The sequence below is a fragment of the Oryzias latipes genome, chromosome 5, assembly GCF_053564925.1.
Source record: "Oryzias latipes strain Hd-rR chromosome 5, Olatipes_Hd-rR_3.1".
Taxonomy (NCBI): Eukaryota; Metazoa; Chordata; class Actinopteri; order Beloniformes; family Adrianichthyidae; genus Oryzias; species Oryzias latipes.
Window position 1 is genome coordinate 25,893,959 of NC_136241.1, and position 18,542 is coordinate 25,912,500.

The 18,542-nt window shown below is 40.0% G+C and overlaps 2 protein-coding genes across 3 annotated transcripts in view; one reads left to right on the top strand and one right to left on the bottom strand.

The window, feature by feature from the left end:
* The first annotated feature begins 315 nt into the window (after positions 1–315).
* LOC101168778 (solute carrier family 41 member 1-like) lies at positions 316–11,837 on the top strand. Of its 2 annotated transcripts, none has more exons than XM_004069035.5 (10): positions 316–560; positions 3,062–3,169; positions 3,681–3,752; positions 4,674–4,818; positions 4,908–5,054; positions 5,160–5,304; positions 5,382–5,461; positions 10,175–10,300; positions 11,102–11,250; positions 11,527–11,837. In XM_004069035.5, exons 1-10 carry the CDS (start codon positions 432–434, stop codon positions 11,710–11,712), a joined length of 1,287 nt encoding a protein of 428 aa, XP_004069083.3. In that variant the 5' UTR covers positions 316–431; the 3' UTR covers positions 11,713–11,837. The 2 variants fall into 2 exon arrangements, with proteins under 2 accessions (XP_004069083.3, XP_020559057.1); XM_020703398.3 differs by lacking the exon at positions 316–560 and adding an exon at positions 1,915–2,114.
* Positions 11,838–13,172: 1,335 nt separating this feature from the next.
* The window catches only part of LOC101163895 (carbohydrate sulfotransferase 11), an 18,847-nt gene continuing 13,477 nt past the window's right edge, over positions 13,173–18,542 (bottom strand). Inside the window, exon 3 of the mRNA XM_004068937.5 lies at positions 13,173–16,196. Coding sequence (XP_004068985.1) covers positions 15,351–16,196 — 846 coding nt within the window. The 3' untranslated portion in view covers positions 13,173–15,350. The remainder of the gene's footprint in view (positions 16,197–18,542) is intronic.

An 18,542-nucleotide genomic window follows, 5' to 3' on the forward strand; every position in this document is an offset into this window, starting at 1 on the left:
GTTTTTTCCATTTTAAGCTTTTTAAAAAATAAACATTTATAATAACTAGACTGTTTTCATCATTGAGGAGTGTTCATGGAAAAAAGATTTTATTTTATTACTTCATTTATTAAAAGATTTATAGGACTACACAAAGAGCCCTGTGGAACTCCATTCCTATCATTCACCTTTGAAGTAAAATTGATACTTAAGATTCGTGAATGTATTAGAACTAAGCAGTAATTTGATAAGAAATCTGTATTTTAATGGAGGGTTTCATAACTTTAAGCAAATACCAGCTCAGGTGTGTGACATTCACCTCAGAAGCGTCCAGCTCAGAGGGACAGGCTGACCGGACAAACAGCTGGGTTGGCAGCTGTTTGGGCCGTGTGCACAGAGAGGAGTCGGGGCAGACCTGAAGCTCAGCAGTGGTCCTGCATTTGTTGGAGGGGATGAGAAAGAAGATGCTCCACCTTTCCTGCAGGGAGTCCTCCATGATGATCTGCCTGCAGGTGCTGCCTTCATACCTGCTGGCGGGGCAGGGCATGGTGACGGCCGGCATGCTGCTGGACCGGGTGCAGGTCTGTGCCACTTTTCCCCCTTTTCTTTTATCTTTGAACTTAAATTGTTTAAGTTGTATTAGTAGATACACTTAGAAAGAAGAAACATTGGTATGCAGAATTAAAATGAGAGTAAAATGTTGCATTTATTGAACTTTTACCAAAGTCTAGATTCAGTCTGGACAAAAATTCCCGTTTACTCGACATTTAATGAGCTTCCAGCCAGGGCTGCCTCGACTTTAAAGGTCACTTTGACCAGGAGGCTGTATGAGGTGACTACCCCCCCATCATGACAAATAAACACCACCGATAAGCCCAAACCACCACTTCATATGTATGATTTAATAACAGGTAATCATGTAAACAAAGTGCATTTTAGTGGCAAACTTAGTATTTTAGACCGGATAGATAAAAGTTATTAAATGTCTGTGTTTTCTGTTTCCATTTTTTAGCGATATTTATACAATTTCACACACAATCCACCAGCTCACCACCACAACTAAAATTTTTTTGACCTTTGACCTTAGAAAGCTGTTGCCATCTTGATTAAAAATAAAAAAGATAAAAAGAATACCTTTAGTCCTCTCAACAAATTTAAAGTGTGATGTTCTGTGTGCGTCTCTGGTCCTGTGTGCGTCTCTGCGTATCAAAAAATGAATCTGCTGCACAACCAACAGAGAAGCAGCCATTAAATAAAATTGAATGTAAGAAATTTGAATGAATTGGTCGCACGCTGCTTTGACTGGGGTGGCAGAGGGGGCGTGGAGAGGCCAGCCAGTGAGGAAGGGTTGAAAGGGGCATGGCAGGGGTGGGTAGTGCCTACGAGCAATACAACGATGCTTGCATTGCTGTCCTTCACATGACTGCAATAACTCATCCCTGACATTGTTTGCATTGAAAAATGGCAATGATCAGGTTACTTGAAAAACAAAACAAAACGTCTTCTCGCTGTTTTCTTCAGGATTTAGTTCTGATGGAAGTCAGAAGCAGGAGCTGTAGAGAGCAGAGTGTCCAGGTTTTCTCAAGGACAATGTTCAGATGAGTCACCATCTTTAAATGCTCTCACTCATCCTGTGAGTTTCCCGACCTTCCGTGCTCCTTTGTTCCTCTGTGGTGTAAGCAAAGAAGGAGGGAAAGATGAAATGACGTCAGAAAGAGCGGACAGAAACGGGTCCAGATGGTGTCTGATGTGTTCCGGGCTGCAACCTCCTCACGTGTCGGTGTCAGGTCCAGCACCTGCTGTTGGTCCATGCGTCACACGCTCTGAGCGAGGACAACTCTGTGCAGGAAGGGCGGAGCTAAGAAAGGAAGGGAGAGCACATCTGCAGCCTCCTCCTAACCAGACGCACACATCCAGAAATGAAGAAGAGACTCTGTGGTCGTCAGCACGGCGGTGGGAAGAGTTGCAAGAAGGAGGATGGTTGGAAGCATCCGAGGCCTGAGAAGAAGCTGCTGGCGTTCTGGATGACCTTGTCCCTCAGGACATGGAGCCACTTCAGGAGCACAGAGAGATCCGTCTTCCAGCGCTCGGCCTCTGCCACACGGCTGCTGAAGAGTGAGCCGTGAGCGAAGACGGTGTGTGATTGAGAGTCTGACCTTGCAGACCAGTCAGCTGGTTGGTGTTTGAGCTCCTGAGGTTTCTGGAAAACTTTTGACTTAAACTTTGAATACAAAATACAATCTGAATGAGTACAACATGGAGGGACTCATACTTCTGTTCCGAAGCTTCTAATCTGTCCCGGCCAGGATGAGCTGAGAGATTTGGGTCACTGGTTACTCATCGGACCCTGGAGATTTTTGCTTTTAGCAGCAGATGCTGAGGGTCTCCATCTGCACGATTACCCGCTCAGCCCTCAGCTCCCTTCAGCTCTCATGGAGCATTGCTAAGACCGTTTGGTACTCCGCCGCATTGGAATGTGTTTTCGGGAATACTATGAAGGGAAAACGCAATTAGGAACTTTTGAATTTTACTTAAAGCTCCTCTCCAATGAATATCATGTGTTTTTTTGTGTGTTTTCAATGTATTCTTGTGGCATTTCTCACGATGTAGGAAGAAAATTAACATTGAAATAGCATTTCTGCGTATTTCTTTATTCAAATCATTATGAATCAGGAGCAGATGAAAAAATCTGGCATCTAGGATGAAAAGAAAGTGTTGCTCTGCTGAGATCTCTGAGTGACAGAGTGAAGGTTTTTGGAGGTATTTTCTTTTAAACTAATCGTTTGTAAGTACTTGTTTTTATTGAGCAAATAATGCACTTTTTATTTATTAGTAGCAAACAATTTCAGGATTATGCTTTTGTTAAAACAACAACAAACAGTTTGTTTTACATATTTCTGCTTGTATATTATTTTGTAAAAATAAAATAGTCTGATTTTAGTTGTCTTTTCTTAAAAGCATCCATGCTTTCTGTGGCTGTCAGGCCCTCTGGCAGACTGTTCCACAAACACCGTTCCAAAAGCGAACTACTTCCTCTTTGGTTTTCAAAGATGTTGCATTTGAGTGCTCTTGGGTTTTGCAGCACTGGGAGGTGTTCAGGGAGATCTCGGAGGTGTTCATCATGGTTCCGGCTTTGGTTGGGTTGAAGGGCAACCTGGAAATGACGCTAGCATCCAGACTGTCTACAGCCGTGAGTGCGAGCACACAAACGTACAACAACAAGATAAGAAAGACATTTAGGGGGACTCCAGTCAAGACAAATTATTTAAAAAAAAAAAAGAAAAGTTGTTTCTAAGTTTTTGCAAAAGAATACTTTCATCACAAAGTGAACAGAATCGTGGTTTATTAAAACTCCTCTTTGGTTAGGATGTTGAACTCTTTCAGTGCTTATACCACTAAATTAAGAAGACTTATTTTCTTATTTTTAATATGAAACCACTCCCCCAACTGGTGAGTCAGAGAAACTACAGGAATGCTTGCAAATCTGTTTTTTCTGGCATCACAACCCAAAATTGTTATGTAGAGCCTAGAATAGTATTCTTGAAATAACATTTCTCCAAAGTTTCCATTTACTCACTGGATGCCTATGTTTTTAACAATTTGTATTTGAAAGTCTCCCTCCTGCTTTGACAGTTTTTCAGTGACACTTTGTTCCACATGCTGGTCAAACCTGGTTGCATAACCTTGTCTCCCGTGTGCAGACGAACACGGGGCAGATGGAGGAGCTCAGGCAGCAGCGAAGGATGGTGTTCTGTAATCTGGCTCTAATTCAGGTGACTCTGCATCCACACACAAACACAAAGACTATTTATAGCTTCCTTCATCACGAGTTGCTCTTCTGGCAGTCCTCCAAATAAAGGACATTTGTCTGGATGAGATAGATCGACAATGTCGAAATTGTAACATAAAGACTCCAATGAAAATTGTTTTTAACAGTTTCTTGTGCCTCCTTTCTCATGGAGGACATATATAAAGAAAATTGTGAATCAGGGCAGACGAAAAAAATGACCTTTGACCTTTGAAAAAGATTGTGTTTGTGACATAGACAATACGTTGGGTGGGCCTGCCTTGACTTTAAAATCTGTTATGCTGCGTTCGCATCACCCTCGGGAAATCGCGTTCGAGTGACCACAATGACAAGGCTATGAAAACTTGTGAATGTGCGTTTTGGATTTTCACATTCAAAACCCTCACACTCACGTGTCGCTACTTACATTTTTAAGACCGTTTTCGAGCTCTACATACAAAAGTCATTGAACGCAAGTTGAAGTTTATAGCAGGTCAAACTTTGACCAATCAGGGACTCGGATATTTCCAAACGTTTGCTCCAACCGTTTGTAAATTGAGCATGGAGGAGAAATTTGCCCCGTTTCGACATTTTGTACCAAGCTTCTTCTAACTGTAGGTGTCGGACATGCAGTAGTACCGATAACAACAGTCCAGTGTGAACACTAAAATTTTAAACGCGCGTTCAAGAACCAGCTTCTTTTTGAAATAAGCATTTTTTAGCATTTATTCTCTGTGCTTCGTGTCCATGTTTACTTTCCTCTGTATAATTATGACTGGTTTGAATATTTATTTTTTGTTCCCAGTAAAAAAAGAAAAACTATTGGTTTACTCTAAACTGGTTTCCTGTTTCTCTTGTTTTTATCTCATCCTCTTCTGTGAACTTCTCTGCCCTCGTATGTCTCCAGGTTCAAGCCACAGTTGTGGGATTCTTGGCAGCGGTTGCAGCCGTGGCTCTTGGGAGTCTAACCAAAGGAGGGGTGGATGCCATGCAGGCTGCAGTTCTGTGTGCCAGCAGTGTCACCACAGCATTTATCGCCACGCTCTCTTTGGGTCAGCTAAAGGCACAGTTGACCAAAAAACTAAAAGAGAAAAAAAAACACACACAGGGAGAATGATTTCCAAGTGCAATTTTGTGTCAGGTTTGATCACAGTGGCAGTGATTATCGGCTCTAGGAAGATGGGGATCAACCCTGATAACGTGGCCACGCCCATTGCTGCCAGCCTCGGAGACCTCATCACCCTCTCTGTACTTGCTGGAGTCAGCAGCATCTTCTTCACTTACAAAGGTTCCTCACTGCACTACACAGTCTACCCGCTAGAGGGCAGAAACGTCCTCTCTGCATTCAAAGGCCTGCTCAGGTGTTTTAGTTAAATCTGTTACATTGCTCCAGATGTGTGGTGCCTCACCTTGGTGGTGAGCGTTTTCTTCCTGCTTCTCATCCCGGTATGGGTCGCCATGGCGAGCCACTCCCCACCCATCAGGGAAGTCCTAAAGTCAGGTTGGCAGCCGGTCATTTTGGCCATGTTTATCAGCAGGTGAGCCCGTCTGTCATCAAAATGTTTCCTAATCAGATCAGTTTAACCAACATTGAATTTTTAATGTTGTTTTTCAGCATCGGTGGTCTCATTCTGAAAAAAACTGTGAGCGATCCAGACTTTGAAGGCATGGCGGTGTTCACTACAGTCATTAACGGTAAATTAAAAAACTCATGAACAGGATTTATTATTCTAAACCTAAAATTGTCAAGTCCAGTTTGTCGGGCAGTAAAACACAGAAAAAAACAATAACAGACAGTCTGAAAATGTTGGTTCTGAAAAAAAAAAATCGTCAACATTTCAATCACAATAAAAAATATTCATTTTATTTCAATAAGTTTTCCAAGCATGATAGGGTCACTCCAAGTCGTCCATTTTACTTGCTTTTACATGCAACCGCTGTAGATACCATAACCATTCGGCCTGCAACAACCGTTCCGGGTCCTTCGACTAGTGATGACGTCACATTATGTGGTTGGCTGTCCGCTGGTACCATGATGTATCAGATCCAAAAGTCATTGAACGCAAGTTGAAGTTTAAACCAGGTCAAACTTTGACCAATCAGGGACTCGGATTTGTCCAAACGTTTGCTCCAACTGTTTGTAAAATAATCATGGAAGAGAAATTTGCCCCGTCTCTACATTTTGTACTAAGCTTCTTCTAACTGTAGGTGGCGGACATGCAGCAGTACCGATAGCAACAGTCCAGTGTGAACACTAAATTCTAAAAGCGCATTCAAGAACCAGCTTCTTTTTTAAATAAGCATTTTTTAGCATTTATTCTTTGTGCTTCATGTCCAGGTTTACTTTCATTTTTAAACTTATGACTGGTTTGAATATCTAAAAATTGTCATGTTGCTCTGGACAAATTACGATACTACCATAGAAGAAGATATTATGCGGTCCGTTGTGAACAAACAGAGCTCTGACATAGAGATTATCATTTAGATTATCTTCTAAACGTGCTTTTATTATTATGATTATTATTAAGTGCATTTGCAGCCGAACGGTCTGCGTTCTGAACCCTTCTCCGGACCGCACACTATAACAAAGCACCTTCCCTGCCTGCGAACACGAAGCTATTAGACTCCAGCTGCTCTGCTCAGAGACACGGTTCGCTCGTGTGGAGCAGCAGATTCATTCTAACAGCCACAGATCTTTTTATAAAGTGGGTTGTGGCAAAATCTCTCTATAAACACTACAAAGAATAATGTCAGACACAACCTATGAGGGAAAAAATCGTAAAGTGAAAATATGTAGAGCCCGAACAGATCTCCCCGCTATATAGTTTGTCCAAGTGGGGCTGCCGTAGTGTGACGTTATCCTCAGTCGACAGGACCGCGAACGGTTATTGCAGGTCGAATGGTTAGGACACCTGCGCGGCAGCCATTGCTAATCAATTATGTCAACATTGAAAGCTTATGGACAAATGAAAAAAACAAACAAAAAAAAATTAGGTTGATAGGTTAAAAAAAAGTAAAGATCTTTAAGTAATCCTGTTGGAACAGTTGTGCTGTAATACCCAACAGACTTTAAAGACAAGACAGCGTTTCCTCTCTTTATTAAGATTCACCTTTCCCAATGTCGCTGTTTGTAGGTTTTTTTAGGTGCAAATTCGCTTGCTTTTTTTTTTTAAAGCACATCCTGATCTGTCTCCTGATTGGCTGTAGGTTTTGTCAATCAATCTCCTCTGTACAGACGGATTTTAGTTTTCCAAATTCACATAAATCTTTGATCGCGATCAGACCTTTGTTTTCCTACTAGACTCATTTTTTAATAAATCTTTGAACTGAGCGTTTAAACGGAAAAAAAGTGAAAAGTTTAGGACATGTTGCAAAAAGCATATTTGTTAATGAAGGTTAGCAATGTTTTCTTTTGAGTAAAAATCTCCCAAACATCACTGGATTTTAATGTTCATAATTTCTTTATTTTTGTACAAACATGTTTAAGAATATTTGTAAAAAATAGTTTGAGCCCTTAAGCTAAAAAAAAGCTTGTTTCGTTTTAGCAGGAGCAACATACACAACGTGAAAAAAGTGTTACATGTCTTATTTGAGGATTTTCTTGCAGAATTTTGACAGAATCTCTCCCAGATTTGAGTCCGGACTTTGACCACACATCACCACACTCCTACCACCATGCATACATGCTTCTCTGATTTTGTTTTGTGTTAGACAGCATGCTATTTTTTTCCGCATCCCTTCACAGAATATTTGTCTAAAAGTTTTGCTCTCAGTAAAAGAAAAAGAAAAGGTTGGTTTATTCAGCAGCGTCTTTCTCCTCGGCTTTTTCTTCTTGACTGTGTTCAAATGTTTATCCAAAGTCTCTTCTTGCATCATGAACTCAGACGTTAAGTAAGCTCTGTGCTTCTTTCCATGTAATCTTGCTTCTTTTACGACCCTCTGGATGAGTCGTCTTGGCGTGATCAGCTGTTTTTTCCTGCATCATAACATAAATATTGTGAGCATTCCTCGAAACGGCCTCATTATGTGTCCAAGTCTAACAGCGACGCTCTTTATCTTTTGCCATCTCTCGCTCTGCAGCAGCTGCTCCACATTCAGGACTAAAAATGTTGGAGCTGGGGAGTCATCCGGTTTCACCACATAATTTATGCGATATAGATATGTTATATTTATAAAATCCATCCCTCCGTTTACTAAAATTGCTAAATCCCTCTTGGGGTCACAGGGTTGCTGGAGCCTATCCAGCCACTGCTGGGCAAAGGAGGGGTACACCCTGAACAGTTTGCCAGTCAGTAGTTTAAAATACAAACAAGTAAATTTTTAGTCATGCCCCTGACTGGTTTGTGAAAAGATCTGTCTGCTGCTTCGCTTCCACAAACTCTGCCTGTCAGAGCTGGGGACGGTTTTAACTCCAGAACCAAGATGTTCAGCAGTCACGAAGCGATCTTTTCTGACTTCAGCCTGGAGCCGGAAACCTGAGCAGAATGAGAAATGACCCAGAGTTCATTGGTTCCTGTGCCGCCTCAGCAGTGCGCATTAGCATTCCACTTCATCCCTCTCCCCTCATGCCTTGTTGACTGGAAACCCTCGGGCCGTTTTCTTCAATCGATCCATTGTTCTTTTGGTTTTGCACCGGATGAACGGTTTCAGGACAAACAGGAAAGACACCTTTGCAGATATGTTTGGACAGAAAACCCCTAAAGCTTCCAAGACTGCGATAAACCCCTCCAAAATAGAACCATTAAAGAAAGTCTGATCATCTTTTGATCTATTTTTAAAGTGTTCCCGGTGGGCTTTTAATTATGATAATGCTGTTTTTAGCCCAAAAAGTACTTGTTTTTGTTTTGGCTGCCTAAGGCTCTCACAAGTTTGGATGGTTAAGGATATCAAAAACCAGATGTGCAAATGGGAAAAAGGAAATATCACACAAGTCTGCAAGAACTTTCAAACCTTTTGCAAAAGGGAGAGCCAGTTGCATCCGTAGAAAATGTGCTTCGCTTCTGCTCTGATCTGAACTGCTTGGAGTCCCCCCCTTACAGCAAGCAGGTCTTATTACCCAATCTGTGTAAATCAAGTCTTGGTATACAATGGCTCTGTGTCCATCCTTAGAAGCACAAGGTTAAGACACCAGCTGTTCCTGGTACGAATGACAGTTATGACCGCATCACCTCGGCACAGACAAAACACAGATGCAGGTTTCACCACTTACTTCACAGAATGTTCATGTCTTTAAAGAACCAAGTGAATGCATAATTAAAAGTGTAATAAAATGCGTGATCATAAAATTCGTAATCATGCCACATTTTCTAGGACATAGTTTCTGCAGAGCGGCCGAAGTTCAACAGAAATTTGCCTCTGAATTGTTGGTGGGACCAGTGGCATGGAGCAACCTGACCAATATTGGAGCTATCCAGCCATACAGTTAAGACCCAGATTTCAGCTCAGACGAGGAAAACAAAGACAGACATGGATCTATTTGACTGCAAGTGGATGCTTCAGAGTGGAGCGGAGCAGGAGCTTGTGGCCCACCTAGCATATTTTCTAGGTTAAACAACTAGTTTTATACAATAGAATCCTTTTCATCAGCTCCTGGTTCACAACGATTGGGATGAACAAAAACTCAGGAATGCAATATTAGTCTCAACTTTCTGAATATATATCCTCAATCATCAGAAAAATACCACAAGAACAGGATAAAAACATCAAAAACACAATTTTTATTGGAGTGGGTTTTTAAAGGACATTAACTTCATTAAAAGGTCAAAAACTTAACATATCAAAGCAACCAGTAAGCATTTTGCACCGTTTCTTTTTTTCCTTGTAAATGTTTTTTCTTGCCTTTACTTTGCACATTTTGTCCTCTTTTTAATGTCTTGTCCATCTTTTATTATGTCTCGCAGCAGTCCTGGAATGCAACGACCTTATTGTTTACAGCATTCTTCTTTCTTAGTGCGCCTTTAAACGAAGATTTAATTCCCACCAAATGTTAAAAAAAAAAGAGAGAAGAAAAATCACAAAATGTGCAGACCTACCTGCTGAAAATGAGTTTTGGGTAAAGTAAACGCACATCTACACCCAAAAAGAGATGACATAACTGCATGAGACACCATCAGAAACACAGATGAGGCCAAAATCAGATCATGTATTGGGAATATGGCGTCTGCAGGCCATTCAACGCCGCCCACAAGTTTAATTTTTCTCTCTTTTTTTCCCCTGTGCATTTGATATTTAAGCTTTCCTGAGCAGGATAAAAAAAGTCTGTCCTATCCATCTCATCTTTCTTTTCTCACCTTCATTTACGTAGTGGCTCCCTGGTGTAACATTTTTTGTCAATGGCTCCCTTGAGAGCTTAAAAGCCTCGCGTTGACTTGCAGCCATGTTTTTTGGGGTTTTGTTACACCTCTGTAGGGGTTGGGGGAAATCTCGTGGCCATTCAAGCAAGTAGGATGTCAACGTTCCTCCATTCCTGCAACGTTTCCGGACCTCTTCCTTTCAAGATGAGTTCTGGACCATGCATTACCTTCTGTTCTGCAGGTAAGACCGAAAATATCACATCCATGCACGCAACTGTGAGGGCTCTGCAATCTTTAACGCTTAAAGACCCATTTGGGCCAGTTGCAGCGAGAGCAAGTCTCTTAACATTTTTGAAAAAGACACTTTTTATATGTTTTTGTGGTCATTAAGCCTTTACATTTATAAAATGTAGCTTTTAAATATTTACAATAATTACATTTTGACAGTGTTCCATGTTTCTATAGATAACAATTTTAGCTTTTTATACTTTTGACAACACCACATACAATTTCCTTTTCAAAATAAAATTCTCTCAAATAGGATCCTCCTACAGCAGCAGGGTAGCTTGAATTTAAGAATATTATTTTTTCTGTCATTATTACTTTAGTGCACCTTCATCCTTTAACTATGGAATATTTTAATCTATTCATCTACATGTAATTATGTACTTTTAGAAAGAGTTTTACTCCTTATTTCTAGTTATAAACAACACTGTAGATTAAATCTTTTACCATCATTTTGATCATGTATCTGACATGGTAAAAAATCTAAACATAAAAAGGACAAAACTTTATTTACTAAAACAAATTAACCTAAAGTACAAATGTTCAAATTGTTAGCATTTTTCTTCAAAGTCAAAGAGCCACAATAGAAGGATATGAGAGCCGCATGTGGCTCTTTTAATAAATTCCTGCTTTTATTTATAAATGAAAGCAACTTTTTAAAGCTTGCATGGTGTCCTCCTAAAACGTTGTGGGAGTCGCATTTTAAACCACAGACATTTGTTTTGCCTCAAAGGTGTTTTTTTTGTGTCTCATCCAGATGTAAACTCCAGATCAGCCCGAATACTGGCCTCTCTTGTTGTGCCGGGTCACCTCTTTTTCCTCTACACAGTGCACCTCCTGCAGGGAGGCCACGTTGCCATGACGCCCACCTTCATCCTGTGCTACCTGTCTGCAGCTCTTCTCCAGGTGAGAACAGGTTATGTGTGAAATGTTTCAAACCATGAGAGTAAAATAGTTAATGAAAAGCCTCTAGAACTGTGTTCATATTGATCCAGGAGTTTGGCTCATAATTTATATTTATAGTTTCAAAAGATCAATTTTATAATTGATGCACATATTGAACAAGCAAAAATGTTTAACCTTGCAAATAATGTTTACAGTTTTCAGGCAGAAAAAAAAGCATAAAATCAGTTGTTGAAGTCAAAAGCCAACAGTAAATGTGGGATTTTCTCCTTCCAAAAGGTTCTGGTTCTGCTCATCACAGCTCGCTTAATGGTGGGCTGGCTGTGGAGAAGAGGACTGGATCCAGATAATTACTCCATCCCGTACCTCACAGCTCTGGGGGACCTGCTGGGGACCGGCTTATTGGCTCTCAGCTTCAGATGTGTTTTGATGATCAACTCCACCAGACCCTCAACTGCAGTTTGACACTTTTTGTGTGTGTATGTGTGTGTGTGTGTGTGTGTGGGCGGGGGGGGGGGGGGGTTCTGCCCCCCCAAAAGTTCTGTGACGGTAGACGAATTCCAAACCATTCTTAAAGACCCGTTCTGATGAAAATGGTGCTTTTAACATGTTCTTCTGGCATTTTGCCAACGATGGAGGATACATATTAAGAAAAATAAGCTTAAATTTGTATTTCTAAATATTTCTTTATTCAAATTGCAATGAATCAGGTTTGATGTTTGAAAAAGAGTATATTTATGAAATAAGAAAATAAGCTGGGAGACAAATCAGTGTGCATCAAAGCTCTAGTCACAAGCAACTGTAGACCACAATTCATTGCGTTTGAACAGTTTATCATTTAAACTAAATTAGAAATCATTTAACTTTTTCATCATCAGAACACAATGGATTCATACATTTTCTTTGTACAATATTAGGTTTTTACTTTAGCATATGGGTGATGTCATATTTGCTGTGTTAAAAAACAAAAACAAAAAACAAAAGTGGTTGTGTCCATATTGCATTATAATCCAGGGCACTACTGTAGATTGTCCCACACTTTCTTTTAGGGGTTAGACAGTAGTGGAGGAATTCCTACAGTTCCATAATGGCCAAGGAGAATTTCTCCATTTGCTTCTTCTCACTTAAATGGACGTAAAATGTGGATTTATCTGTGGTTTACTGTTTTTAACATCAGTTTTTTAAAGATGTTTTTCTATATCATCTTTATATTAACATAATGTTGTTAAGACACATACATTTGAAGCTGATGTAGTTGCATATATTTGCTAGTAGATTAAAAATTGGATTTTTAGCTGGTAATCTTGAAAAAAAATAAAAATAAACAATTCAATGTCATGTCAAGAATTAGAGGTGAAGGACCCAAAATGCAGGAGACCAGGCTCAGTGGCAGAAATGTAAATATTTAAGAGCAAAACTTTAACCTGACAAAAACCACACAGAAACAAAAAAGAAGTGACAAAACAGAGATGATGTAACCGCAAACAACTGCAAAGCGGACACTTAAATACACTGAGGATCATTAACTCCCATCAAAACAGCTGTGGATGATTGGCTACCTCAACCTGCTGTGACTGATCACCAAAAACCAAACTACAGAACTCAATCCTCACCAAGGTTTTTTTTTTTCCATTTGAACAGATTTATATTGAGCTGAAATAGAAAAAAACAGATCCATTTAAAAGTCTAAAGGTGTGACAAAGCAAACAGAGAAGCAGAGCTCTCCTCAGTCATGTAACCTTTAGGAAATGTTGGAACTGCAAGCACTGACACTGTAGCCTCCGAATTTCAAAAAGCTGCATTCAATGTCAGCTGATGAGAGCGCGGTAAAAGAAATTTCTGATACGTTCGATCAGTTCTATGTTGCCAACACAAACACCCGTCCGTCCATCCAGCAGACTTCTGATAATAAAACAAGAAAAAAGTTCCTCATGAAATGGATTTATTTATTTGAAAGTTAGGGGACATAATTATGTACCTGCTGTTGTGGGATCAGAAAAGACAATTACAAAAAGAGAAAAAACAATAAATAAAATGTTTCATAGTAATAAAAAAAATCCCTTCCTACAGTATCAAAAAAAGATGATATCGTCACAGTTATGAACGTTGATACTTTCGCCTGAAGACAAAGTAGAGCTCATTTATGGTTCTGCGTCAGGCCCAAGAAGACCCCGAAAGACATGATCAATAGACAGGAACTTTACTGGATTTGATTGGGCGGAGTTGATTTCTGGAACTCCAAACTCCAAATAGGAGAGGTTACTTCACCAACTCAAACCTGGCTCCTAAAATAATGAAAGACTTTCTTAGTTTCTGCAAAGTATTTTGTTTAAAAAAGGAGGGACTCTTTCAACTTTAGCCTCCCAGGTTGGTAAGAACTAAATCCCTATATCTTCTGAATAAATAAAAAGCTGTTATAATGTTTATGTATAGATGAATAGACTTTGAAAAAATGTTAAAAATGACAAGTTGTGGAAGTGTATTATCAAGAATTGAGGAAAATACTCTCAAAAAAACATTCCAACTTTAATAAATAAATTTGTTAATAAATTCAATTTAGTCAATCAAAAATTGTTTACATTTATACTAAAAACCAAGTAAATGAATTGTTTTATCATAATGTTAATAAGCATTTGCTATTATTGATTTACTCTCCGTTTAGTGTTATTTGATGTGTACTTTTTTGGCACAGAGCAACACCTGCATACTTTAAACCAATTAAATAAAAGTTTGGTTGACAAATTAGAAAAAGAGAGTTATGACTTGTGTTTTCAGACAAGAACATTTTCTCTGTATTTACTTATTTCGCAGCTAAAGTATATCAAAAGGAATACGTCTAATTTTACGCCAGCAAACAGTTTTGTTTTGTATTAGTTTAAATGTCTATTTTTACTCTGACCCACTTCTCTTGTTCTTTTCACTTCTCACTGTCTCATATAGTTTTTCTAATGCTGTCTGGTTGGTTAAAATGCTTCTTTTTGATTGGTCCAGTGTTCAGAACTGGAACCCAAAATTGTTTCCGTGCACAGAAACACGAATGGGTAGAGGGGGATTTGTGAGCATGCACGTAAGGGATAATAGCCACGAAGTGTGCATTATCAGAAATGAATGCACACTTCGAAGGGGCATTATCCCGCTTCTACCATGGTCACTTACAAAAGAAATAAATATTAAATCAGTTTTTTGTACTTTATTCTTGTTATTTTTTCGGTTTAGATTGCTTTTTTGTTACGTGGTGTTGTCACGGTAACATGACAACAAGCTGCACCGACAAAGGAAAGCGATATATCCTGATCATAACGATGGGTTGAATAAAGAATCAGTTCAGAGAGAAAGTTCACCTCTTAGCGGTTGTTTTTGTCCAGATGATGAAGCTAAAGTTTGTTTTAAAGAGGCCAGAGCAGTGATATAGAACATTTAGGCTATGTGACCGGAACTTCTTTTTTTAGGCGTGCATTGTCACTGTGGATTCTCACTTTTTAATCCACAAAAAGCAGCCAATCAGAATTGATTATTCACCCGGACCATGGTATAAATTAGTTTATTTACTCGTTAATTTATAATTTATATATTTAATACAAAGTTGTATTCCATTTAAACCGTCACCATTGACGATGTTTAATGTCCCTATGTACCACTGCATTCTGGGACATTGGCTCAATTAAATGTAGGTAATGGTTGTTGATTTAATTTTTTCATGCTTCTATGCCCAGTTAATGCCACATTTCTGTATTTCCATTCTAAATTCTGCAGTTTTTATGAAATGGCGAATACGGCGCCTTCGATATCGACGCAGAACCATAAATTTGACTTAAGGCTCCCGATCCAAGGCACACATGTTTGGAGACATTCACTGTCTGAATATAAAAGGAAAACTTTGCCCATCGGGCTACTGCAGCTTGCAAAGACAACACTTGTGTGCAAATTAACTTTGGAAACAGCAGAAAATAATTAAAGAGTTGAAAAGCGCGACTGGACATCGTTTCACACATTCACAACCAGTGACCAACTTTTCCCCCCCTATTATTAAGTCATTATGTCTTTTGTTCGTAATCAAGCCTACGGAACCCCACTACCCCCTTGATCAGACCTTGTTTAAAACCTCATCTGAACTTGAGATATGTTGGCATAGAATAGTTGAAGAGCAGGAAGTCCATGCGATAGAGGTTGTACAGCCTCTTTTGGTAAAAAGGGCTGATATTGTGGAAGAACTGAGCCGCCATGTCTCCTGTAGTCCGGGTGCTTTTGGACGAGGCGGGGAAGCTGACCTGGTCCTCCACCCCAGCCACCTGCAGCACGTAGCGGGAGTCCTGCTCCAGCGTCTCGTATTTCCCTACCACGTCGTAGTGGATGAGGCAGGGGTGGCACAACGAGTGCACGCGCTCCCAGTGTTCGTTAAAGGGCTCTTCTCGCTGAGTGGCTGGGTCCACCAGGTAATACACAAACTCCTCAAAGGAGACGTCGTTTCCCTTCTCCAGAGCTTCTGGCTCCGGGGCCACCCTGTGCCGCCTCACTATCTTGGTGCCATAGCGCTTGTGGAAAGCGGTGTTGTAGCTGCGCGTGAACTTGTTGCGGTACGCGGACACCAGCCGCTCGAAGGGCTCACGCACAAAGATGAACTTCAGATACGAGCGCAGGCGCTGGTTGATCTGGGAGGTGGAAAACTCGGAAAGCATGCGAAGGTTTCCTGGGACGTGGGCTTCGTTGGCGGGGATGGCAAGCGGGTCTCTTTGGGCCCCAGAGGCGCCAGTCAGAACCATGAGGACCCGCTTCCAGTTGGTACAGGCCACTTTGGGCACGTAGCAGTACAGCAAGCCATGCTGGTCGTCCACGATGATGTGTTTGAGGTCTTCGGGGATGAGGACTCGCCGTTTGCGCGTGTAGGCGCGGCACGCTTCCTCCAGCAGTTCCCTACGACCTTGATGGATAGCTTGCACTGCCGACTCAACCTGCAAGAGACAGAAAAAGCGAAAAGTTTTTATTATGATAAACCTCCTTCCCCAAAGGGCTGATTTCTCTCTGCAGTGCAGCTTTGTTACGCTGCGTTCACACACAAAAATTGAACCATCATTATTCACTTGCAATGTTTACATCGCCTCCATCATCTCAGTCCGTCAACAAAAACCGTACGCAAAAAGCCGGAGAAACAGGAAACAGGTCCAGGTTTCAAGCTAAAAACTTCCGTTGTATTTTCAAAATAAGAATTTATAAAACGTTATTAAACTTTTAAGGTGACATGCCCATGCAATAAAACACGTTAACCCTTGTGCTATCTTAGATGACCCCACCCTTACATTGACGTGTTATGCCTACCATGACAAAGGTGGATAAAGGTGGAAAGATTCCCTGTAATCCATGGACACCAGTGAAGATCACAAATCATTGAAGAAAAACGGTTCAGAGCACTGTCTAGTGGGTCTAGATGACCCAACTCCCAATGGTAAAGTGCCAAGGATAGCACAAGGGTTAATACCATGGATAATACCTGCATCCATGTTTGCCAGGGTTGGCGAAAGTTTAATTTTGGAAGCAGAAATCATCATTTAAGACAGAAAACATGTATTTTAAAAGGACTCAGTGAGGACGGAGAGGGCTTGGGGCCTGATGGACATTTTGTTAGACATTATTACTAACATATTTCATTGCACTACTACAGAGTTTGTTGCAGATTTTGAACTAGATAAAAACTCACTTTGAGATTTAGAAGCTCCAACTTTGTCTTAAAACACCAGAGAATCCTATGAAAACTATACAAAGGTCGTTAATATGTCTGCTTTTTTTTCCTAAAAAATATTACCAACTTTCTTACTTTCTAAATATCAAAACCAACTGCAAGCAGATAGTTTATTTAGAAGAAAACAAAAAGGCACAGATATTTAATTGGAATTTTTTTTACTCAAATTTAAATAAATTCTGCATCTCTGGTGGTCTTTATTAATGGTCCACCCATAAAAAAAGAGGTCAACCAGTTCACTCCGCGTCTACGGAATCATACGGACACAAGTGTCTTATTTAGGGCTCTGGTTTGGCGAGCTGGCTCCCCTCTGCAGCGGTCAGGTCGAGTGTGTGTGGATCTCTGTGTTTGTGCTCGCCCCTGGACGTTCAGAGGAACTCCAGAAAATCAACACTGAGTGGAACGAGTGTGTAAAACCACACAGTTACCGAGTTCTTAGAATATCAATAAGTTGTCCATAAACAAGCATACCTTTGAAAGGGATGAGTAAAATGTCCTTTTTTATAGTAAATTTGGCTTTTTTATCAAAACTTTACTAATATTTCATAATTAAACAATGGTAAAAAATACTGCTGTTCGTTAATAAGAACCACTATGTCGAGCAAACTATTGCTCTTAGCTAATTACCGTGTTCCCTTGCTGTATCGCAGTTCACCTTTTGCAGTTTTGCTGTATCACAAATTTCTTTGGGTTCAATTTTGCATGCTTTTTAAAAAAAGACTAAAACATTACGGTTATGCGTTCTGATTTGTTGTTGTCCTTGTCCATCAATCTCCTCCATGCCCTGTTTCCTGTACAGAATTCAGATTGCCAAATCTACATAAATCTTTCTATATCGATCAGATCTTTGTTTTCATTCTTTATTACAGGACGTATTTTTCTACGAAGGCTTAAACTATCAAAGTTTAAGCAAAAGAGAAAAGTCTGAAATTGTTCGTGTCTGTCTGAAAGTGGTAGTGATGGGTTTTACAGCCTATAATCCTACATCATGGATTTCACCAATTGCAGGTTATTTTCAGATTGTAACCCCTGTAATAAACGAGGGATCCTTTGTGATGATATTATATCTCATTACTTTGAATGCTGTGCCCTTCTTTTTTTGAGCCTTCAATGCTGTTTCCATCCATGTGACCAGACTCAAAGCCACTGACTGGCCAGATAATATCCTGGATGCATCTTTTCTTTATAGGGTGAATAAAAAAAAATGTTTTCCTACAAAACAGATATTGAATAGAGCCATCTAGTCCTCTTTGGTTCTATTTGACTGAATTTGTACACCACCCAGACAGGGGTGGTTGGATTTCCCTGCTTTAGTTACCATTGGAGAAAACTAGAATCTAGAGATGCAACAAGGGATGCATCTTAATTTAGGATTCAGTCATTTAATCCTAAGTGAATAACTATTTTTTGCAGACTATAGGTCACTCTGGAGTATAAGTCGCAGCAGCCAAAAAATGCATAATAAAGGGAAAAAAAGCGCAAGTAGCACTTTTTTGAGAAACTGTAACAAAATACGGGAACAAGAACGGACATTTCAAATCCTAATAACGGAAAAGATAAC

Excerpts from the sequence above, each read along its gene's own strand:
- LOC101168778 (XM_004069035.5), top strand. The coding sequence starts at position 432 with ATGAGAAAGAAGATGCTCCACCTTTCCTGCAGGGAGTCCTCCATGATG. Across the intron at positions 5,055-5,159 it reads CATCTTCTTCACTTACAAAG|ATGTGTGGTGCCTCACCTTG; the intron begins GTTCCTCACTGC and ends ACATTGCTCCAG. Across the intron at positions 5,305-5,381 it reads TTGGCCATGTTTATCAGCAG|CATCGGTGGTCTCATTCTGA; the intron begins GTGAGCCCGTCT and ends GTTGTTTTTCAG.